Source organism: Amborella trichopoda, chromosome 7 (genome assembly GCF_054954075.1).
Source record: "Amborella trichopoda isolate Santa Cruz 75 chromosome 7, AtrichopodaSantaCruz75HAP2 v2.0, whole genome shotgun sequence".
NCBI lineage: Eukaryota > Viridiplantae > Streptophyta > Magnoliopsida > Amborellales > Amborellaceae > Amborella > Amborella trichopoda.
The window spans coordinates 4,243,690-4,268,157 of NC_142342.1; the positions used below are offsets into that span (position 1 = coordinate 4,243,690).

Sequence of the window (24,468 nt, forward strand, 5' to 3'; positions counted from 1 at the left end):
TTTATTTTTGAAGAATTTTTAAAGATATGATAAGCTAATCAAGCCTTGGAGCTGAGGTTTTATGAAAATAAAGTCAAACCTCACCTTGAATCCTTGTTTAGAAAGCATTTTTGGCATCTGGAATCAGATGGCTCTAAAATCAATTTTTAATCCCTACTACTAAAGTTGAAGTTCAAAAAATGGTATAAATCTTACATGAGTTCGTGAGCACTTATTTTTAAGAAGAAATAAAAATTCTAGATAATGTATTACAATATAAACTATTTTAGGTTTTGAAATAATTTTTTTTATAATCCTAGTTGTCAAGACCAAGATGATCAATTTGAAGATTTTCCGACGCCAAAATTATAGTGTTTTGAGGTGAGGCTTTATTTATTTTGATGGACCCTAGCGAAGCCAAAAATTATATTAGCCAAAAAAAAAAAAAAGAAAATTTGAAACCCAACTGAAGGGTTTTTTCGCTAATTTAGAAACCCTTACTGAAGGGTGCATTTTGAAACCCTAACTGAAGGGTTTTTTCCGCCAATTTTCTCCCTCAAAAAATCAACCCATTTCTCCGCTCACTATAAATAGCACTTACATTTTCCTTATATCGTTGAGATCGTTCTTTGCCTATTGTGGAGGCTTCATGACCAGGCTTTTTTCCTACTAAGCTTACCAAATTTCAACACGATTCTGTTTCTGATTCATATAAGGTTTGTGAGTTCAATCTACTAGAATGCTTTTTATCTGCTTCTGATTCATATAAGGTTTGTGAGTTCAATCTACCTGCTGCTTCTGATCCGTCAAGGAACTTAGTCGCTGTTGTCTTTGTGTATTGCAAATTTTTCTCCTGTTTTTGGTTGTTCTATTGCACTTAATGATTTTTTTTGGAAGATTTTTTGTATGATCATCGTTAAGTTATTTTGACGGTGGAAATTCAAGTGGGCGAATTTCTGTTCATCTTCAAATATTGTGTTTTTCTCTGTTTACAGATGTCTATTCGATGTTGATTTAAATGGATAAAAGAATATGAGAGGAAGATTTTTGATTCTGATAAGTGGATTCAGTGTTGCTTTTCTTCGCATTTTGAGATTCTCTGTGAAATTTTGATTTTTGCATTCGGAGAATAATGATTTTCTGCAAGGGGAAACCGTTGTGTAGGAATGGAATTGCTCGTTATTTTAGTGAATTTGTTTGTATTTTTCTGCTATAATTAATTATTTTAGTGATTTTCTCAAAATTACAGAACTTGTATAATTAATTTTTCTGCTAATTTATTTTGACTTATTTCAGTAAATCTGAATCTTTGTTCTTGAAGATCTTAAATGTACCATTCAAGTTCCTTAGTCAATTTTTCCTTTTAAGACTTCATATTTTCCCTTTTTTTTGGCATTTTTATATAGTTGGAAGCTCTAGAACTTTTGATGATGTTCATGCATCTCTCTATTAGATCTTTCCTCATGCATTTTTTTCTCCTATAGAGTCCATCTTTCTTGAATTTTTGTTCAATTTCCCATCTTGTAGTTGAGTCTTTAAATATTTGATGTGTATTTGCTGAAGGTATCTTGGTTTGTTTTGTCAAACTGCTGAAATAAGTGTTTGTTTAGTAGAAGAAAGGTGAAGTTGGCAATGACTAGAGTAATTACTGTTACAATTGCAACAGCAATAAAATGACAATGGAACCTTAAATGTCAAACCTTTTTTTTTTTTTTTGGTGGGGGGGTGGGGTTGTGTGGGCGGGAATCCTTACTTATGGATGTGATGATATTTCAAATTCTATTATTGTATGTATAGTGGTTACTACTTGATATCAATTCAAGGGGAATGGCATTTCCTGAATATTTTGTATTGTAATTGATACCTATTTTTTGTATAATCAGATCAGTTATCTAGATAATAGTCGCATATTCAACTTTTTTTGTGGGAATTCAAAAGTTAATTTGAGCATGGCATGCGATCCGTTATGCAAAAGTTTACGTATTCCCATTAAAATGATTACATGGTTTTGATAAGAACTAGTCGGATTATATCGATCCCTTCTCTTATAAAAATGAAAAGGGAGAATATCAGTGTTGGAATTCTATTGTGTATCACTTAATGACTTTATTCTCGACTTCTCTTTCTTAATTTTGTTTTCCATTGGTTCAGCCGTCAAGATGTCAAGAAAGATGTTGCGTGATGGTGATGTGGATGATTCTATGATAAAAGGCGAGTATGATTATGATTTATTTGTTATTGGAGCTGGTAGTGGAGGTGTTCGAGCTGCTAGGTTCGCAGCTGGTTTTGGAGCTAAGGTAAGCAGAGCATTGTTCTCATGCAGTGTTAAGAAAACCAATGACTCGGGCATGGGCTCACCCAAGTCACTCGAACCTGGCAGGGTAACAGGTGCAGATGCAAAAGACCAAAACTTGGGTGAGTCTCAATGAGTTCTGGTCCCCTTTGTATCTTATCCTGAGACTTGTCAGAGTTGGACCTCTGAGTCGGCTGAATCAGTGGACGATTGGAACTTGGGACCCTGTGGGGTCTGAGCCCATGTCCTTGTTTTAAAGCACTGAAGTCACTATTGTATGTTTCGAGTTTTGCATTTATATATCCTAACTGTTCCTTTTATTTGAACTTCCAAAATGGTTTTTAACTGATATTGATCCATTTGGATTTCTTTGCTCTTTTGAGTTGGTATCTCAATGAATGAGGAAAATGTATGTGCACCTATGGAGTTTGAAAACTTGAACTCTGAGAGTCTGAGTCTCTATTTGAGACATAACTGTGCCGATTCACTGGTCAATGAGTTTTTTCTTTACTCTAAATCTCCAAGCAAGGCTGCATATCATGCTCTAAAATCCTATTAAGGATTTCTTTTATGTATATTTCCGTTGCATTTAAAAATTATTAGATTATTGTTTCTGTGTTGTTATTGTGCTAAGTTGTTTGAGAACTATGCTACAAGGTTGCAATATGTGAACTTCCATTTGATCCTATCAGCTCGGAGGTGATTGGAGGAGTAGGTGGAACGTAAGTGTGTGAACTTGAGAACTTGTCATTGTATGCATCCTATGCCATGCTCTTTCTATGTAGTTGTGGGCATGTCTAAGTTTTATTGCTTTTTTTAATACTATTGGTTGGGACTGTACTTCTTTGGATGAATAAAAAGGTTTAGACTCTAGTTTGACAAAAATTGTTGAACTGCAAAACTTACTCTTCTATGTTTTTCATATTCATGCCATCTGAACCTTGTAGGTGTGTTATTCGTGGTTGTGTACCAAAGAAAATTCTAGTGTATGCGGCATCATTTGGAGGAGAATTTGAGGTGATTTCTCTCTTTAACTTTGAACATGTTCTAATGTCCCTGCTTTAGGAATCCTTTAATTGCATATTACTCAATTTTTTTTATTATGACAAATAAGTTTATTTTATATTATATGCGGAGGTACCAGATATATATTTCTATGATTGTTTTAATGAGAATTTGGATAATTCTCAGCCGCACTGCGGACCATATGCAGTCCTCATTCTGTGCTTTCTGCATCATAAGTTAGAGTCGGCATAATAACTAGATGCTAGTTCATGATATACTGGTACCACTTGGTTTCATCCATCGAGTTGTGCTTCTTGAAGTTTCAAATTCTACTTGCATATTGAGTTAATTCCTTTTTTGGTAAATAATACTACATTGATGTTGTTATAGATTCTTTAGGATTTCACTTTTAGATGCCATGAGGGTCCTCTTCTAGTCTGGAATTCATTGAATGAGTTCACATAATTGAAGTGATGGTATGCTTCTCGAAGCCTCATTACCTTGTCTCTGTTGGACCTTAATTGTCAACTAACTAACAAAGCAAAGATGGGATTGTATGAGTGAACCAACTAACACATTGTCCATGTTTTAGATATATGAGTGAACTAGGAACCACCAAAGAGACTCACTTAACATTCTAGACAGCATCTGCTATTCTCCATCTTCCAATTTATTGGGATTGTTGAGTAGTTAATATTTGCAGCCAAATGGGTCCTTAGTTTTGGAAGTAATCACAGGGCATAAGGATAATCAACTTCTAAGATCATTGGAAAACAAAAATGAACACAGGTTTTGGATTGCCATCTGAATCACAGGACCATGGACTGACTCGGACAAATCAATCGAAAAAATCTTTGAAGTTTGTCATATCCCAGATATGGATTTTTTTTTTTAATTTTAATTACTTAAGTTGGTTTGGGGCTCCCAACTGAATTTTCCGAGTAAATGGACATGCACTAGATCTATGTAGAGAACTGCCAAATTTAATCGATTTTTTCTATGTAGGGAAGGGCCAAATTTAATTAATTCTTTCTATGTAGAGAAGTGCCAAATTTAATCAATTCTTTCTTTTCTATTTTTGGTAGTGCTGCATACTTCCTCAACCAGTAAAATTTGAAATCTAAAACATGGAGAATGTGTTGAAGGTTCCTTAGTTCACTCATATATCTATATATGTAATCGATCTGGATGCCAGTTTATATTTAATCAAGCACATGAAGCTTCTGCTCTTTTTACTGATTACAACTATTATTTGTTAGAGACAGCCTAGACAATTGTATTTGGCCTTACCTTTAACACTACATTATGCATTCTTTTTCTTCTTCTGTTTACCTTGATGGTGTGTATGTCAATTCCTTCTCTCTCTCTCTCTCTCTCTTCCTTGTGGATCTAGAATGTCCAGGTGACTGAAAAGGTGGAATGAGATTTTTTTAAACCTATATTTATGACTGTAATAGTCTTGATAATTTTTTAAGAGATATAACTTTTTTGACTTGATATCTTGCAACTGTCAATCAAGAAGGTGTATGGAAATTGTGGGCATTTCAAACCATTCAATCAGTTAATATTATTTGTTTCATATGAAATGTCATCTGTTGTGTTGTTTCTAAGTTGAAACAGCTTTGTTGGACATGAATTTATTGACTTGATACACCACATCTTTCTCAGGATGCAAAACATTTTGGATGGGAAATTAATGAGCCAGTTGAATTTAACTGGAACAAGCTTTTGCATAACAAGGTAATGCAACACGTGTATCTTCAATAATAAGTTGTTGCTTTTGGTTTCTTATTGTACCACTCCATTTGAGTTGTTTATTCTCCCAGAAGTGATCTTTTTTGCCATAAAAAAAAAGTACCATTCTGCTCGAGTTGCCATAATAAAAAGTACCATAAAAAAAGGTGATTCTCTTGTCATCTTGAGCTTTGATCATGCTATGTCTGGGCATGGCATATTATTTGTAAGAAGTTGGTTCCTGGAAACAAAATCATAATTGAGATTTAGTACGTCCTCCTGAGGACAATAATCTGATTGGATATCTTCTTCCTTTTTGTGTGGTTGGGGTTAGGGAGGGAGAAGATAGTTATTATGGTTTTTTTGTCTTTGTATTATTTGAGTGAAAGTTCTCAAGGTTGAAGTATCACTATGCTTATCGAGTTTATATGTAGATATAAATGTTTACCTTGCTAACGTTCTTCTTTTCAAGGTATACCTGAATGCTTATTGTTGATATTTCAGACAAAGGAAATAAACAGGTTAAATGGAATTTACAAAAGATTATTGTCCAATTCTGGTGTGACATTGTTAGAGGGTGAGGCGAAGTTGGTGAATTCTCATACGGTTGAGGTTACACAAACTGATGGTACAAAAAAACAGTATTCAGCTAAGCATATATTGATTGCAACTGGTAGCAGGGCTACACGTCCACCTATTCCTGGCCAGGTATGCTGGTTCTGTGCGTCTTCTTTTTCTTTACTGTCATTGGTCTTTAGAAAATAATTACTTCATTACTATGTACTTCCTTTTTTAGTTTAGAACATGTGCATCATCTAATAAGCCTCATGTCTCACTCGCCACAATTCGAATTAACATGGAAATTTGTGAAAATATTGAACATAACAATACACTTTAGAACAATAATGGCTTTCTCCTAAGAGATAAAAAACAAAACAAATTGTTGTCAGACTTGCAAGCAACACAACACCTGGAATCATCCAAATCTCACCCAGCTCAATTCAGATTACTGCTAAAGTTCTCCGGGGACTGTGCATGTCTGAGTGAACCTTCTCCAATTATGGACAGTTGCATCTGAAAATAATGAGACAATAAGTAGTTCTTGTACCCCATGTGAAGTAAAATCATCGAATAGTCTCAAAATATTCAGACCAAAATACAGTCCAGTTCCATGCATGGGCTTCTTATTTCTATGAAAAGCCAAGGCAATTGTCTTATTATGCTCGTGAGGGGAAATGCTCCCCTCTTGCAGACTTTGCATGTGGAATCTCAATGGCACTTAATTTTATTTTTAGTGCTCTTTCTGATGACCAATGGAACGGTTCTTATTGGCATGCTTAGTTTTCTAAAATGAGAAAACAATATAAGTTCCATGTGAGAATTCAGAAAACAATATAAGTTCCATTTCGTTGGTTCTTATCTCTCTCTTCATACAAGAGGCAAGAATGCAAAAATTTTGGTTGTCATTATATTACCCAAAAAAAAAAAGAAGTTTGCACCTCATTAAGACAATCACATGTCAAGAAAATTGATGTTAGCTAATATTCTCACAGTAGCTTTTCTTAAAGATGAATAAACCTCTTTTGTGGGCATATTGAACCCTTGGCCTTCTCCAGCTTGAGGGCTTTTGTGACAGTCTCAAGTGTATGCATTAAAAATCTTTATAATTTCTCTCTCTCATGAATAACATGTATGTAAATCAGCTTAAATTCATCCATTCTACTCTTACCTTATTTTTATATAATCCATATAGGTCAAAATGAAGTATTCAAGTATTCTTTTTGTTTAATGTTCTGTTTGTACTAATAACCTCGTCAAATTCCTCAAAGCCTGCAATTTAGACTTTTTTATCAGAAGGTACTTGATTTCCTCAAGTGGATGAATCAGCTTTCCACGCCTAGTCATGTTGAAATGGAGAAACTGCTTGCAACAGAAAATCTCTAGTACATGGTCTAAGAACAAGGTCAACCTTATTGCCATTCCCATGACTGGTTGATAATCTTGCGAGCTCCTGTGGACCTGTGGTCTAAGTTGTTGGTTTCTTTTTCAGTCTACGCATGAAGAAATTTTATCCTTGGAAACTTCGTTATTATTGGGTTTTTTGTGCTTCTTTTATTCTTTCAGATGAGAACTTTCATTGAGACTCTTTCCCTCTTGGTTGAAGTGTGTCCCTATCTCCTTCCTTTTCTGGTGATTACTTGTTACTTGTGAGCAATTTGACTTTAGAAGTGGCCTAGAAACCTTCCAAGAGCAACAGCCTTTGAAGACACCACCTTATGTAGAAAATGATCCACATCTCGATACATCGAAAAACTGAAGTACTGAGTGCAATTTGTCCAAATCTTTCACCTGCATATGACACCTGCCCTAGGTCTTTGGAGCTTTAGATAAGAATACAGAAAACCCTTGTGCCCTTCTACTTTCATTCATTAACGTACCTTGTTTTTACCTCCCCCCTTTCCACATGATCTTGTGCTGAAGTGGGACTTTGCAATCCTTCACATGATTTTCTATGTCATTCATTTTTTGTTTCTTTAGTTTGTACTGTGGTGTCGTATGTGTGTGCTAGGTTAGATACAACCTAGTGTGGCATAGAAATCTGTGTCATGATTTGTTCTGTTCGTATATTTTGTTCATGGTAGTTTATACTCGTTTGGGTTCATTATTTAACTCCATTGTAATTTGTAGGAGCTGTCTATTACCTCTGATGAGGCATTGAGCTTGGATGAATTACCGAAGCATGCAGTAATACTTGGTGGTGGGTATGTGTTTTTCTTTTATTTGCTCTTCAACCCTTCTTGTGATCTTGTATCCTGAGGTGATCATAAAATTCTATCAATGATGTAATTTCGTATGTTTCAGGTACATTGCTGTAGAATTTGCTTCGATTTGGAAAGGGATGGGTGTAACTGTCGATCTATTCTACAGGAAAGAGCTTCCTTTGAGGTTTGGAATCATACTTTGATAAGTTTATTTCTCTTTACATGCATCTTGGATGGTGTGGATTCTTAGATTTCTCAAATAGTTCATCCCAGGGAGTGGAAAGTGGATTTACAATTTATATATGGTATAATTTGATATGCCTCGGTACTCTTGTATGCATGCAATGTGTAAGTGTTGTGACTGTTGTTTTGTTTTTTTTTTTTCCGGGGTGGGGGAGGGGTTGGTGGTTCCCTTTTAATTACTCATGGAAATTGGAAAAAAATATCCTATTGTTCAATGAAACGTTACTAAATGGAGGTAGACTTAGTTTAGTTGTCCCTTTCATATGCGATAAAAAGATTGGGGGAGGGGCTTTCCACTTTGCCTCCTTCCTCTCTCTGATCTGGCATCTGTCTTTATATACCGGAAAGCTAAAAAGGACAAAGGGGTGCTCTGCTGCTCTCTACTTTTATAAGAAGGGCAGAGTTTTTCGATGTTGTTGTCGAGATTGGCCTCCCTTTGTATGGAAGAGAAAGGAATTGAGGAATGTTGAATTATCCTCCATACCTCTCCCTCTGGAAAAAACAGGAAAGTTGTATTCAGAGTAGTTTGCTTATTCAGAGCATAGTTAGCAAGTTGGGGAATAATGATATACAGTGAACCAAAGTACTGGTAATAAATCAGTTTTGGTCAAAAAAGTCGGAGTTACAAAATAGGGAAAAATATGGATTGCCAAAAATTATGAAAGTTAAATAATTGTGAATACTTCGGAGTTGGCTCAAAAAATGGGTTGAAAAAATCGGATATGCAAAGATGGTATGTGATAGAATTATGATTTACAGTTATTGTAAAGATACATAAAGTCATTGAACAATAATTACTTGCCCTTACTTGATATCATTCAGGGTCCTACTTGGCAAATGTTTTGTCTAAATTGTTTTAATACAACAACAGTGCTTTCTCCACGGCTATGACACAAAACATACAATGATTTTATTGGGAGTGTCTATAGAAATAATAACAACAATACTAAGCACAACAATTACATCAACAAATAAAAAAAATGTAACCCAAGGTGTAGGATGATTGTTAGATAAAAAGACCCTTAGTATAGGATTACGACTAACAAAAACATGAAACTCATTAAATGTGAAGCAGTGGTCAATCTAAATCATTTTGTGTTACAAATCAATAAAATAGCAAAACAATTAAAAAATGGTGAAATAAGTGTTTTAAAAAGCGCTAGGTGGGTCCTAGGCGGATTGGGGGGTCCAGGCCGCCTAGTGCCCAGGCGGGCGCCCAAAACCTGGGCGGCCCAGTTGAATCCAAATAAGGATTCTGCAGTCCAGTTGAATCCAAATAAGGATTGTATAGTTATTGGAGTATCAGACTATCTGTTATATTCAAATTATACTACATATTAGCATTTAGCACACATTCCATAAGCATAACCATAATCCATAAATCGGTTCATACTCCATAATCCATATCCAATTAAAACTTAAAATATACCAACCAACCACATTATAAAACTATGAAAGCAATACTTGAAGACTCAAAAGAATCTTCAATAGTTCAAATGTTCAATACACAATACTTCAATCAAAGTTCAAACTTCAAAGTAACAAAGTTTAATAATTATTCAACAATCAACTTTCATTCATCATCAGAAAATCTTGGGTCAGCTGCATTGGCATCATATTCATCAGAGTCGATGGAGTTGTCACCCTCCTCGACATATTGCGACTCGTCTTTCTCTGTCTCTTGTGAATCTGCCTCTTCTTCCTTCACCCTTGTTCTCTGTGCAGAAGCTCTAGTGCCCCTAGGAGGGTCAGCTGATGTCCCTAAAGCATCCATGACCATATCCCATGTCAATCTTTTATGCCTCGACCTCATCATCATCAACTAACCACCCCATAGGATTGTCCATATTTTTTGATCTGATGGGGTCTCTATTATCTCTCTTAGCAAATCTGTCCTTCAAGAATCGATTATACTTGACATAGACAACTTGTATGCTCTCCACTCGTCCGAGGTAAACATTTGCCTTAACTGCACTATCCTCGAATGTATGCTATCTAGGCATAAGTACCAGGTCGCAAATCTCATGACCCCAGGCCTCACAATCTCTTTCTTCTTTGTAAAGGTACGCATCATGCTGAGGGTGATATGGTGGTTATAAATGAAATTCGTAACATACTTGGCCTTCTTCACTGCACCTGATATCTCGGTTAAACCGCCAAGAGCCTCAAGCATGAGATCTATACAATGTGTTGTACATGGTGCCCAAAAGATTCTAGGATAAGTTATGCGCAACAAATTAGATGCAACAACATTAGGTGCAGCATTCTCTGTGACAACCTGTTCAACAAGATGCTCCCCAATCTCCTTGATTCCGTTCTCTATCACTTGAAATATGTAATGGGCATCATGGATATGATCAGAGGCATCAATAGACCTCAAAAAAACAATCCCTATTGGACAATTCACAAGCAAATCATTTAACTTCTTCTCTTCTTATCACTCCAAGCATCAGTCATAAGAGAAACCCCATATTGAGCCCATGCATCTTTCTGAAGTTCTACAACTTTCTTCGTGGCATTCACTGCCTTTTTAAAAAAAGGCTCTGAAAGCTCATATGGGTTTGGGGGTTTCATCCTAGGGCCAAATTGGCCAATTGCTTCTACTGCAGCATAAAAGCTGTTCAAGCGAGTGGTATTGAAAGGAATGCTCACCTCATAAAACCATGTAGCCAAATAATACGCAGCTCTATCTCTCTCTCTTCCTTCTTGATTCTATTTTTCAATGGTGGTTTGCTTTTTTGTTTTCTCTCATGCAATCTCAGGGTCAGGCCGATGTAAGAAACTATCCATAGGGCTTCTAACCCGAGGCTTCTTAGTCCCAGAACCAGAAGCAATTACAACTCCCTTCCCCTTTCCCCTAATAATGGATTGGTCAACCTCTTGACATCCTTCCCCAATCCTTTCCTCATCACTATCATCATCATCAAAATTGACTCGAACCCAAGACCTAATATCTGCTATAGAGGCAATTCTCTCATCTTTTTTCATTTTTACCGAGTTCATAAAATTCTTTATTTGCTCTTTAATAGCATCAGGAATCCTTTTACATGGGGCAACATCCCTCTAATATCGGCAAGATGCTTCTTGAATCGGTTTATGCCCCCATTTCTATCCTTTTCACGAAAATTACATCTTATGCAATTTTTATCATTGGGATCTGGGTTATAGCCATATTTTCAACCGGGATCACCACTCCTCTTAGATCCCGAAGAAGACATCTAAAAAATAATGCATATTACTAAAGCAAGAAAAAAAATCACTTACTTTGAGTTTGATTGCGCAATCTTCAAACTTCCACCTCAAAGATGCTTTTAAATACTCAAAATCTTCTAAAACACCTCCAAATAACTTTGCAGAACATCAAAAAGTAAATATAATACCATGGGTGATGTTTTGATCAATTTTGGTTAACTTTGAGTAACCCTTCGATCTTAAAAAATTCACCACAATCTAGTTTTTTTGTGGTTTTCTCTCTCTCAATTTGGCTCAAACAAGGTTTAGGTTTCAAATGAACCTAAAACCCTAATTTTTGGGCCTTAAAAACAAAAACAAATGATGTAAAATGCCCTCACAATTTTTTTTTCCCTCCCTGGGCGGCTGCCCAGGGCTGGGCGCTGGGCAGCCGCCTAGGTGGGTTCCGTGCTGCCTAGGCGGTTGCCCAGGGACAGACCGCCCAATTTGGCCGCCTAGGCATGGGTGATGCGCCCAGGCCTTTCGGACCGGCTAGGCGTTGCGCGGTCCGCTTTTTGAATCACTGGTTTGAAATTAATCAAACTTCTCTATATAGAGAGCAAGTAACAAATAGCTTACTTGTACTGAACAATATACGTATGCAAACTCAAACCCAAATCCTAGAACATCAACCCTCATTCCTAGTGACTAAATCTTTAGTTTAAATTAAACAACACTGTCTCCTCTTTGTAATAGTACTCTTAGTTTAGAAATAAAGAATATTTTTCATTGAGCTATTCTTTCTCTAAGTTTACCTATTATTTTGATATATAGAGTTGTCTTGGGAGAACATATTTTTCTAGGAATGCATTGGCAGTGTGTTTTTTTTTTTTTTTAAATACAATCTTTAAAAAGAATATATTGTGAAATTTTTTATGGAATTTTTTATTATATCAATATTCTTAATTTAATCCCAATTTTAATGTACGGATCTCAAAAACAATTTTATAAAGATATCAAATCAATGAATAAGAAGAGTAAACTTATATGGAAGAAGTTTTTTTGGAAATTTTTTTGAAAAAAAGATTAAATAAGCCTGTATATCGGCTCAATAATAAAAAATGTGATTTTTTGAAGATCTTTTGAAAATCCAGGAGTTTTTAATGGATTTCAAAAAATCGGAGGATTTTTTGAAAAAAGCGTGTTTTAAATGGAGACTTGTTAACCATGATTCAGAGTAGTCTATTTCTCTAACCGACAGTATGGCAAATTGCAGACTTAGTTTTGACCTTATGGTGTTGAGAGCTTGGTACCAAATCCTTTTTTTTTCTTGTTCCCTTGAATGGAATGCAAGCAACGGTCTACTAAAATGGGTGTATGACATATGCACAAATCTTGTTTAATGCGTGTATGACCACATTAAACTTGAACTAATGGTTTCAGTTGCTTCCATCATCAATAAATGATTATCATTTTGCTCATAATTTAGTGCTAGATTCTCATATGTCAATAATGTCTGAACCAATGATTTAAAACTCCACTACTTGGGCTCAGACTCGCCTGAGTTGCTCAAACCCTGCAGGGTGTTTGGTCCCGTAAGAAAACCTCGGGAACCAGTCTAGTCTCATCAGTTACTGAGATAACTATATTAGTTTCGCATGGGCTTGTCCAAGTCTGTAAGAGACTCGGTCAAGTCGGACCAGGTGACTTGGGCTTGGGCCTTGGACCTTGGCCAGTTCTGGGGTCAAGTCCATGTTTTTAATCACTGATCTAAACTATGTTATAGTATATGAAAATTTTTAACTAGTTTCTTTTCTACTTAGAGGATTTGACGATGAGATGCGGGTAATGGTTGCAAAAAATCTTGAAACAAGGGGCATCAGATTGCATCCAGGCACAAACCTATCCGAGGTACTTTTAACACTTTGTGCTAATTACATATTTTAGTGTGAAATTGTGGATTTGTTGTCGATTTAGTGTGAAGATGTTACTAGAATCACTCGAACAATTGATTTAGAATTTGTCATTAATATAACTTCTTTTTTAGTTGGTCAAAACAGAAGATGGTATCAAAGTTGTCACAGATCATGGAGATGAATTAACAGCTGATGTTGTGCTATCTGCCACTGGTAATGTCGTTCTGACTAACCTTTTTTGTTATACTTGACTGTTCACTTCAAAGCATTCTTGCATTAGTTCTTTTTCCTTCTTCTAATTGGTGTGCTTAGGATCCTTTGGAACCTCCCAAAATTGAGAAGAGTTCCATATGTTTATTTGAGGCAGTTGTTTGTGTATTCTATATTTTCAACTTCTTTTGCAGTGTATAGTGTTTGTATAGATCTATCTATGTGGCCTCTCATTTTCACTTCTGCTTCATATTTTCTTAGTTGCTTGTGTATTATTGTATTATTTCCATACTATGCTGATTCTTTTAGTTCGCTCAATACAGTTGTCGTACAAATATCATTCATTGAATGGAAGGCGTAGACCTTTCTCTATCTGAACACCTTAATCTGTTAACCATTTAAAAAAATAAAATAAATTAAAATCTACCTTTAAGAGAATCTCTAGAGAAAGGAAATGTTCCACTTTGTGTACACTGTGATCTTAGTTTGATTGTCCCTTTTACCAAAGCGATCGCCAACTGTATCATGCACACATCAAATGATAGATAAAATGGCAGTGTACCATTTGTCTACTCGTTTGAATTATGTGAATCATTGCCATTGAAGAATATTCCATCCAAATACTTGTACAAGCTAAGATGCCCAGATCCTCAACCATACATCTTAGCTTCTGTCTGCTTATTTTAAGTTTTTTCCCCTGTTTTTTTTAAGTGTCCTATGAACCTTAGATTTTGGTGCATTCTGATCCATGTTTATAGTTAATAAGATTGATTTAACTTGATTAAATGCCCTTGGTTGAGGGGTTCATCATCCCCATCCTTTAGCATTAATGTAGTTTTTGGAATTCCTCTAATTCTTGAGACACCATCCCAGAGGATTCACAGACCAAGGAGCAATACAAGCCTCTATCATCTGTGGCCCATGCTTCATACATGAGCTATGTGGGCTTCAACCTCAAATTTTTACATGAGTTCATTTAGGGATGTTACCATTTCCCATCTCCATCTTCTGTCACCACAAACTATCCCCGACCTATCTATTAGGTTTATGACCTCATGGGTGATATTATCTTGGTTCCATCAATCCATCTCGAGGTTCCTGTTTTAGTTTCTAACCTTTTCTCAATTGATTTTGTGAGAATTTGGGACCTGATTCCCATGCAGGAAGGTAGCTTGCTGACCTTTGTCTAGCATAGGGTCTTGCAATGGCTTTCTTGTTCCTTGTTGTTTTTGTGTGTTGAACATGGAAGTATTCAGATTCGGGATTAAATCATATCAGAAATAGGGACAGTTTAGAAGTTTTATTTGGGGCTATAAATTTGGTGTTCACATTTTTCGATCCTTGATGCTCTCTAGATTATTCATTTAACTGAAACCTTGCTAGAGACTTTACCTTTGCACCACGTTAACTATAAATGTAGTTTTTTTGTTATTTTCATCTCTCAGTTCTTATTTTATATTTTTGGTAAACTTCTGCTGTCTGATATATATTATGAAGGATAAATTCATGGTAAATGAATTAATTGTCTGCAGCTAGAAGAATAATTTGAGATTTTGGATCTCTATTTGTTCAAGATTTTCTACATTAATCCTATTCCTAGCATTCAGTTATCAAATCAATCCCACAATTCTTGCTTATGTTATGACTATGTCAGTATATCATTGATGACTAGGGTTTAGAGACATTGACTGGCAGATGTATTGGTTTCCCTACACCATTGTGTCCATAATTTTCTTTGGCACAGTTGTGGCTTGTAATTACTTTTGTAATGCAATTCAAAATGGGCAACTTCAAAGTGATGTCCTATTTATTTATTGAATGTTATTTCTCAGTCTATCAAGATTTCCTTTATTTTCTGAAATACAATGTATAAGGATTGTACCAAGCCAGAAAAGGTTATGAGGATTCATTTCTTAGAATAGCAATCTAGTAAATTCCCTTACATGAAACCGCGTCTGTGTTTTGTGCATGTTATATTCACCATTCACCATAGTTCACTGTGTTTTTTTGAACCTATTGATTTGTACTTTTAGGTATGCCTGCATCATTTGGTCGGTGATTTTCTGTAATAATATTTGTTTGTGATTCATTTTAGGTAGACATCCAAATACGAAGAGATTGAACTTAGATGCTGTTGGTGTTGAACTTGATAGGGCGGGAGCTGTGAAGGTTATTATTTTCTTAATTATTTTCTCTTTTTTCCTTTTCTTTCGTTCTAAATTAATTCTCTTTATGATAATGAAGGAACCAAGACATTCAACTATTGGATGTCTGAAGTTTCACTATAATGCGACTACATTGTTGATGTGTCAAACTCTCAACGCACTACACTTTGATGTCTCAAACTCTCAACGCACTAAACTTTTGTATAGGTTGATGTTTCAAGGAGTTTTCTTAAGAAGCATCAAGTTCGCTTTCCACTTTAATTCGTGGGCATCTCTTAGTACAAGCCCATCTCTTACCGTTGTATAATTTGAGCTTGTATTGGTTTGCTTTACATGTTACAGGTAGATGAGTACTCTCGCACCAGTGTCCCCAACATATGGGCTGTTGGTGATGTGACCAACAGGATAAATCTCACTCCAGTTGCCCTAATGGAGGCAACCTGCTTTGCGGTATGCGAGTTTCATATGCGATCCTTGTGTTGATCATTTTATTTTCCTTTATATGTGCTTATCCATGAATGCCTTTATTCTGTAGAAAACAGTTTTTGGTGGACAACCAAGTAAACCTGACTACAACCATGTACCTTGTGCAGTGTTTTGGTGAGTTAGCTCTCCCTACTGCTAATAATATATATTTCTCTTTTTAATTACCTATTTCCATTTCTACCTTTCATACCTAGATTTTTAGGACAATCTAATTGTCTGATACTATTCTGAACTTTGGAAGTGTGTCTGATTCCATCTCACTTTTGGAGCTCCTCATGATTTATTTTGCTTCTTACTGGACATTTATAGGTCAAATAAGTCACTTGGAGATTGATCCACGTACTTTTCACTGCCAAAAGGGAATTTTTTAGGACACTCCATAAATTTTCTTACAAACTATACCCTGGAGGACCTTATCTTTTCGCCATCATGTGTCATACTCCCATGATCTAAATGAGAAACTCCCAGGCCAGACCTTGTGACGTCCATTGTATCTACTTTGGCCACAATCAAAAGATAAACTGTATCCACTGGACAAGTTTTGTTGAAAAATCATTGTCAAACCCACACTCCAATGTTCTTGGAGTCTTATATGAGATCCACTCTTTCATACTATGCGAACTTTCTGAGTTTTACGTGCTATGAAATTTGCCACAAAGTTATTATGATCATCATCATCTGAGCTTTATCCCAACTATTTGGGTTTGGCTTTTATGAAATAGATATGACAATAGTTTTACACCAGCTGCCAACCTAATACAACCCTCATTTCTCCAGGCGAGAAATGAGCTTGGGATTAGCATGGCCTGCTTTTGACAAAGCTATGCCACAAAGCTATGTTACTGCGTTAAATAAGTCGATTGGATATATGTTGACATTTGTTAAATACCTTACATTACAAGGTCTGTTTTTATGCTGAGTTCTTCTCAACTTGGGTATTAGCATGCTCTCCCTTATTTAAATTCATTATGTAACAATGATTTAGAACATGTGAAGGACTGTTAGGAGCATCCTTTATTGATTTATGCATTTCATTTTGGCTTGTAGCATACCTCCTCTCTCTGTTGTGGGCCTTAGTGAGCAGCAAGCTGTAGAGCAAGCAAAGAGTGATATATTGGTCTTTACATCAACTTTCACTCCTATGAAAAATACAATCTCTGGGTAAGGGTTTTCATTTTACCTATGTTGTGGTGCCTGGGTTAGAAAGAAACAAACTTGTTGTAGTACCATCTCTTGTTATTTCTTTTATGGAAGGTAACTAGCTATCATACTGCAAATTTTTGTAGGTGTTATTCATTCAAAGAATTTTACAAAAATGTTTTAGTTGTAAAAAGGAAAAGTAAAATATTTTATGCATATACCTTTCATCACTTACTGAATATCAAAGTTTACTGTAGCTGTTCATTAGAAGCTCACAAAACTGGCAGTGTGTGTGCATGTGTGTGTGTCTGTAAAAAACAATATGTAAACCCATGGGCTTATACTGTGGCATTAAACCCATTGGAGCTACCAGAGTTTGCTGGACCCCAAAATTTTCATTAATTCTCATCTCTTTCTAGCAATCAAGGGGGAGAAGAAAAAAAATGAAAAAGAGGGAGAGAATGGATTCATCTACTAAAAATGGTCCAAATTAATTCGACCCTAATAGTGAATGATGACCTTCCATTTTCGTGGATGTCTGATCTAGGTCTTCAAGAGCGTGCAAAATTTCAGCCAAAAAAGTCCCTTTAGCTATATGTTTTGGGGCTCTGCTTATACTATAGCTATAAGCCTGTTGGCCAGTATCTTTTCCCTCTTGTGTGTTGTGTGTGTGTGTGGAGAAACACACGCCAACATGCAAGACATACTTTATACCAACAAAGGATTCTTGATAAAAGAACCATAAATAATAAACTAGAAGTACCCATGCTCTCGATGGGCATGAAGTGGGGGAGGCAGTCACATGCCTAATCTCTGGTCTTCCCTTGAACATAGAAATGTTACATAGGAGGCCTTTTAAAAAATAGGCTCTAACCCATTTCCATTTGTGATAATAAATACATTACCCAATGGCTGACTTGTTTTTGCAATTACCTAGAAATGGGCAGATGCCCAGGCCTATGCGTGTGGGAAATTGTTTGGTTTGGTTATGTTGAGATCCAGATATTCTTGCTTCCTTTAGTGAGTTGTAATTAAGAGAGTAAGATAGTGGCCCAGCTGCTTGTCTCACACATATCATATGTGGTTTCTCTAACCTATAAGTTTTACATAGGAGGCATTTCCGAAAGTAGATTCTAACCCTCTTACATGTATAATAACCACATCACCCAAAAAGTGGCTTATTTTTCTTACGATTTCGTAGCAAAAGATAGATGCCTGGGCTTATACCTGTGCAAAATATGACGAGTTTGGTGCTATTGACACTCAGATGTTCTTGCAGTCCATTAACGAGATGTCACTGGAAAGCTTCTTAAGATAGTAGCTCAGTGGATACTCCAGTTTGAGGGGCCACATGAATATTTTTCATCAAATTTTAATCTGATATTATTGAAACCTACAGTCAAAATGATCAAAATGTCTGTCCGACGGACCTTGTCATACTTTCTAAAAATGAAAATTTTATGAACCTTCAACAAAGTAGAAAATTCGTCAATTTTAATTCACTTACTCGAGCTATTGATTTAAGTTGTAGTATCAACGGTGCACCAACAAGACATTTTAGATTTAAGACATCCTTGAGAAAATGCATTACTAACATGGTGATTAGCCTCTATTGCCAAAATACTGACCAGAAAGTCAGAAAACACAGAATCAGTCATTTCTGAAGTTGGGCACATGTGAATCGCAATCTAGAGATCATCAGAGGACTCCAAATCTTTGGATCCATGTGGTACATAATTCAATGTTGATGGTTGAAAGGCATAAATATTATATAATCATCAGGATTGGTTTAGATGTATTCTCAGTTGTCATCATAAAAGAGATTTATTTATTGATTCATATCTCAATGGTTACTCCTCATGGAAACATCTTGAGGAATAGGTTCTTAAGAGGATAGTTTATTCATCGTATGAGTTTTACGACCGATTGATTGAATTACTGAAGTCATTCGTAGTCAACCCAGAATTACGGCTTTGGCTGAGATGCCCAGACATGAGAATGGATGCATACACCGATTCAGTGAGCTAGAGCAAGACTTGCATTTCTCAAAATCTAGGATATGGATACGGATACGAGTATCTTATTTAGTACATCCATTAATATGTGGTATAGCTTATACAGTATATAAATATATTCATTCAACACAAACACACATTTATTTATTCATTTCTAGAAAGAGATTTTGTCACCTCCAGAGCAGACCGCTTCAGACGCCTAAAACCATGATTTCATGTATATCTTCAATTAAATTCTGAACTGGTTATTATTTGCAAACTTTAGTAGAATTTACTATTCATTTCTGATAAATTATTGGTTCACTCAGTCCATTTCTAGAAAGGTCCCATTTTAAAAGGGAACTTCTGTTTTATAAAGATTTCTAACAAGCCGCCTCACATAGTTAGTTGCCAAAGTATCTTATTCCTAGCCTAATGTAGTTGATTGTTTTTAAGTATGTCGTGCAAAATCATATTCCTGTTATAATCCATCAGTATCATTTGTAGGCCTTTACAATATGATTTGTATCCTTATCTTGCAGAAGGCCAGAAAAGACATTGATGAAGCTGATTGTTGATTCTGAGACAGATAAAGTTCTTGGGGCATCTATGTGTGGCCCTGATGCACCTGAAATTACGCAGGTATTACACTTGCTCGTATACCTATGCTGAAAGATTTTCATTCTTTTTCAAGGATTTTTTTTTATTCATTTAAATGTTAAATGATGATTTCTTTTAACTGGAACTTTTTGAAAATTTGTTTACTTCTGAGGGATGATTAATCCTTAAACAAAAACAATTACTGGGCTACGTCTTGTTACGATGAACATTATAAATTGATTTTGTCACTTTTCTTTTTTTTTAAGATATGAATTATGACGTCCATTTTAGTATAAATGGAAAATTAAAAGAGGTGGATATTTGCAGGGCATTGCTGTGGCACTAAAGTGTGGCGCAACCAAATCACAATTTGACGATACGGTATGTGGAAAATCTCACTAGTGATAGTATGCCGAAAATCATTTGTGGTAGACTAAAATAAAAACTAATAAACAAAAGAAATTGATTTTTTTCTTATAAACTTTTTTTACACTGGCCAGGCATAATCTGGATAGATTAGGAATATTTTGTCTAATCCTAGGAAATCCTTCATTACAGGTGGGCATTCACCCCTCAGCTGCTGAAGAATTTGTGACAATGAGATCTGTTACGAGACGTGTCACTGTTGGTACCAAGGCGAAAACAAATTTGTAAGTAATAGGATAATTTGTTTGGGGAATATCAGCTCATGCTTATTTGAGGGGGACTATCAATAAAACAATATAAAGCCGTCATATTGTCGATGAATAAAAGTATTTTATATTATTTTTCAAGTGGGAGATGTTGCTATTATTTTTTTAAATACAATGTTTATGTGATTATTTGGTAGTCTCTAAAATCTCTTTAGTTGTCATCCTCTCTAAAATGGGAACAATTGAATCCATTTGATGATTCTATGATTTACATTACATCCTTGTATTTCCTCTCATAAGTGGAACTTAGTCACGAGACATTGTATATGTAAAAGGTCCGTACAAAATGATCTGTATGGCCCTTTTTCTTCGCTAAGTCTGCAATGGTAGGCCAGGCAGTGGGCCACCAGCCGGGCAAAGTTGTCCCTGTCCTAAAAAAAACTGGGGCTTGAGCCAGAAGATGTGACCTGAGGGCCAAGGTAGTGGTGGCCTGATGGCCCTGCGAGGACCACAGGTAGCAAGTTTCCATTTAAAACAAGATTTTTTTTAAAAAAATGTCAAATTTTTTTAAATCCGAACTCTGGTGTTTGGGGAGATGCTCATGATCATTCCTTCCGGCATCATAATGTACGAGTCAGGGTTGCAACCTTGGATTTTCTTGTAATTATTTCAATAGTGCTTTGACTGCTTGGATGGATTGGTTGGTTGTGGCGTTCTATCAAGCATGTTTTTTTATTTTTTTAGCAATGTTCTATCAAACGTGTTTTTCGTTCGTGTGGTCCACTTTCCAACCCCGTTGCTGTCCAACCCATTTTATTGGACGGTGAATTACATTGTTATCTTAGACTTATAAGAGAACCGGGTCTGGGCTGGTTCGATCCAGATTCGATAGGTTAAGGACCCGTCACTTACCAGGTTGGGTTGGGTCCTAGGTGGTGCACATACATACACACTAGGCTAGATTCATCCCTCCTAGGACACAACTGGACTTGGTGAGGTTCGGGCTATGATCAGACCCGGACCTGACCTGCCAAGCAACACCCTGACCCAGTCTGAGCTGGTGAACTTCCGATTATCACCCCTATGTCGTCACGACAATATGGATCATTTGGTGTCTTTCTAAAAGTGAGGACAAAATTACTAAAGTTATGCAGAAAAGTACGCCGATTGCAAGGACTCATGGTTATATTTGGTACTGGGGGCGTGGTGGTAACACCCCTACACCCTAGTTATTGCATTGATATCAGTCCCACTTACACCACTCCAACCCTTAAAAGCCAACTCCTAAACAATTTTAAAAAAAACATAAAGGGGTTGAATTACTTTCGAGGAAGAAAAAAAAGAAAAAAAAAAGAAAACTCAAGGTTATACTTTTGAGCTCGTGGGTTTCATCAAGCTTCCCTACAAAAGAAAAGAAAGGGGCAGATCTTCTGAAGAGGTAGATCTTCTGAGATGATGGCCATAGTAGGGATTCAACCAGCTGTGGACATGGCCTGCCTGCCAAATCAACAGGGGCACGTGAAGTCCCACCTTGGCAGAATTGCAGTCCTCCCGAATGTCACCATTGGAACCTACCTTTGTTTGATAGTTATAAATACACAAGCCACGTTCTAGGGAAATGGGTGAAGCAAAGCAAATAGTAATAGCAAATTAGGGAATTATGAAAGAGAGAGATGGGTCTGTACAACATATGAGCATGACTACAATTTTTTCCCATTTATTGGTAGGAGGATGGGGCCATAAAGGCCTCTTTGCATTCTAATGTTAGGATAAGTTTGATATTTTCTAGTTAATCATATATCAATCTTGAACTATATTCATGTCTGTCTGCCTTTTACTTCTTCTTCTTCTTCTTTTTTTTTTTTTTTGGTGGGGTCACTATTCCTGCTCTCTATGGTCGCCAAAAGGGAAGAAAAAATAAGATAATGGAAAGGTGCTTTGGATACTTCCAGAGGGTTATTTTTTAACCGCATGAGTTTTGCCCGTTACAATTTTTTTTTTAAAAAAATAGGGGTAAGCTATGTGAAAATTGTCTCTTAGTATACTTTTCCATTTCACTACACTACGTTAAAAAGGTGGTTTGCAATCCAAACTTTGGACATCCGTATCTTGTTCAACTTGGCCATAGGTAGTTCTTGGTGTTTAAAGTGGTTCGAAGGTCCATCTTTTGAATAAGATACTGTAATTTTTTTTTGTAAGGGTTTTGTTAGGCTACTCTTATACATAGAGTGTATAATGTTCTCAATATTTGTGGACATTTAGATATTCTTTATTTGTATTACAAATTTTTTTAAGCTAAGGGGATTTTTGGTCATTATGAGAGTGGAATAGATATTTTTATAAGAAACTTATGGTATTCTATTAGTAGTTAAAAAATAATTAATACTCTATATCGGTGACATCACACATCGTGTTGGTGATGTTGTTGTTTTATTAAAAAAATATCTATTTTACCATTAATTAATTACTTAAAATACCCCTGGACAATAAGTTACTACATCATATATCCAAAAATTTTGAATACATTAATATATACTCCATATATAAGAGTAGCATAACAAAATTATTTTATTTTTAATAAGAGCTCACAATCATTCTTGTTTGTCAAATCTTAAATATGACGGTTATAGATGTGTCACTAACTAGACACAAAGTTCAAAAAAGAATTTTTCAAAGTGTGATTCATCCTAAGCCATTCAATTTAACATCTAATAGCTAGTAACAATTGTGACTTTCTTATGACAAATCCGGAAGAAATTATGCTCAAAGTTTGCAACTTTCAACCATATTTTAATTTGAGAAAAGAATAAATGGGGTAAAATGCAAAAAAGGAAAAGCATGAAAAGTTAGATCTCTCCTTAAAAAAAATGTCCCACAACATGGACCACTTTTGAAATTTCTCTATTACATAGAAGTGGCACATCTGCTTTGCCTTTTTGAAAATGGATGAACATAAGACAGAGAACAGGGAACCCACTACGAAAACACAGACTCACTTTGTACCCGCTGGAGAGAGACTGTGTCTCATCCCTTTGGAAAACCCTAGTTGTGAAGGAACATCATGTACTTCCCTTCAACATTAGATTTGATGCTTTCAAAGAACCAATTCATAATTTGAATGGCCAGGCCTTTTGCTTCTAAGATAGGGAAGAAAAGTATTAATGTGAAACGAAAGAAAGGCCATGCCATCAAATGATTTCATATTCGGTCTACCAATATTGTCGTGCGGTGTTGGACACGTAATGTTTTCACATGATTCAAAGGCAAAAGTGGCACGCCCCACACTGTTTCCTTTCCAATCTCTCACCCTTTCCTTTTCCAAAGGTACGAGCATCCCACTTTGCATTCACATGCTTTGAACGTTTACATCCTTGCCTCCAAATCCCATCTCTCTCTCTCTCTCTCTCTCTCTCTCTTAATCCTTGCCTCCGAAAGCCACTAGGGGTGGCAATGGACCCACGACGTGGGACCCGCGACCCAACCTAGGTTTGAGTATGGATCCAAAAATTGGAGTCACCGAGGGCGTGGAGTTTTGATCTTGAACCTGAACACTATTCGGATTTGGGTTGGGGACAGGGTCCCTGTGGACCCAACTTGGACTTGACCCGAATGTAATAATTTTTTACTAATAGTATAACTATATATTGTTAGTTATAGTATTTAAATCAAAAAAGTTTATTTAAGTATGATGTTCTAAACGATCAAATTAGGGCAAAGTTTTAACTAGAACAGGTTTTTTTGATGTCCAAATATCTTCAAATCGATCATCTCAACCTCAAGATGCATGGACATGAGAAAAAAAATAGATTTCAAGTTTTGAAAATAGTGCATCTTGTAATGCATTTTTGGGCCATCAAGATTTTTAGGTTTTTATAGATTTGCTCGATCTACACCATTTTTTAAGCTTTAAATTTTATAATTAGAGATAAAAAAATATTTTAAAGCAATCACAAAGATTTCCAGTATTGAAACGATATTTCTCGATACTATTTGAAAGTGCGCTTTGCTTTGATTGTTTGGAGCCTCAGCTTAATGCAAACCCCATAAAAATATATGTAAATATATAAATATTCTGATATTGGGTCGGGTCTGATTGGGCCCGGTCAGGTCTGGGTCCCATATTATATATGCGGGTCAG

The 24,468-nt window shown here is 36.0% G+C and overlaps 1 protein-coding gene across 3 annotated transcripts; it reads left to right on the forward strand.

The window, feature by feature from the left end:
* Nucleotides 1–594: 594 nt before the first annotated feature.
* On the forward strand, nucleotides 595–20,536 carry LOC18447241 (glutathione-disulfide reductase). Of its 3 annotated transcripts, none has more exons than XM_088872390.1 (17): nucleotides 595–749; nucleotides 2,131–2,276; nucleotides 2,930–2,994; nucleotides 3,220–3,289; nucleotides 4,946–5,017; nucleotides 5,516–5,719; nucleotides 7,700–7,773; nucleotides 7,874–7,957; nucleotides 13,011–13,098; nucleotides 13,235–13,316; nucleotides 15,409–15,482; nucleotides 15,821–15,928; nucleotides 16,014–16,078; nucleotides 17,012–17,125; nucleotides 19,641–19,740; nucleotides 20,026–20,079; nucleotides 20,257–20,536. In XM_088872390.1, the coding sequence occupies exons 2-17, from the start codon at nucleotides 2,139–2,141 to the stop codon at nucleotides 20,350–20,352; spliced, it is 1,488 nt and encodes a 495-aa protein (XP_088728516.1). In that variant the 5' UTR covers nucleotides 595–749; nucleotides 2,131–2,138; the 3' UTR covers nucleotides 20,353–20,536. The 3 variants fall into 3 exon arrangements, 2 of the variants coding, with proteins under 2 accessions (XP_088728516.1, XP_088728515.1); XM_088872389.1 differs by having other exon boundaries at nucleotides 595–695; XR_016059530.1 differs by lacking the exon at nucleotides 17,012–17,125 and having other exon boundaries at nucleotides 595–695.
* Nucleotides 20,537–24,468: the final 3,932 nt, after the last annotated feature.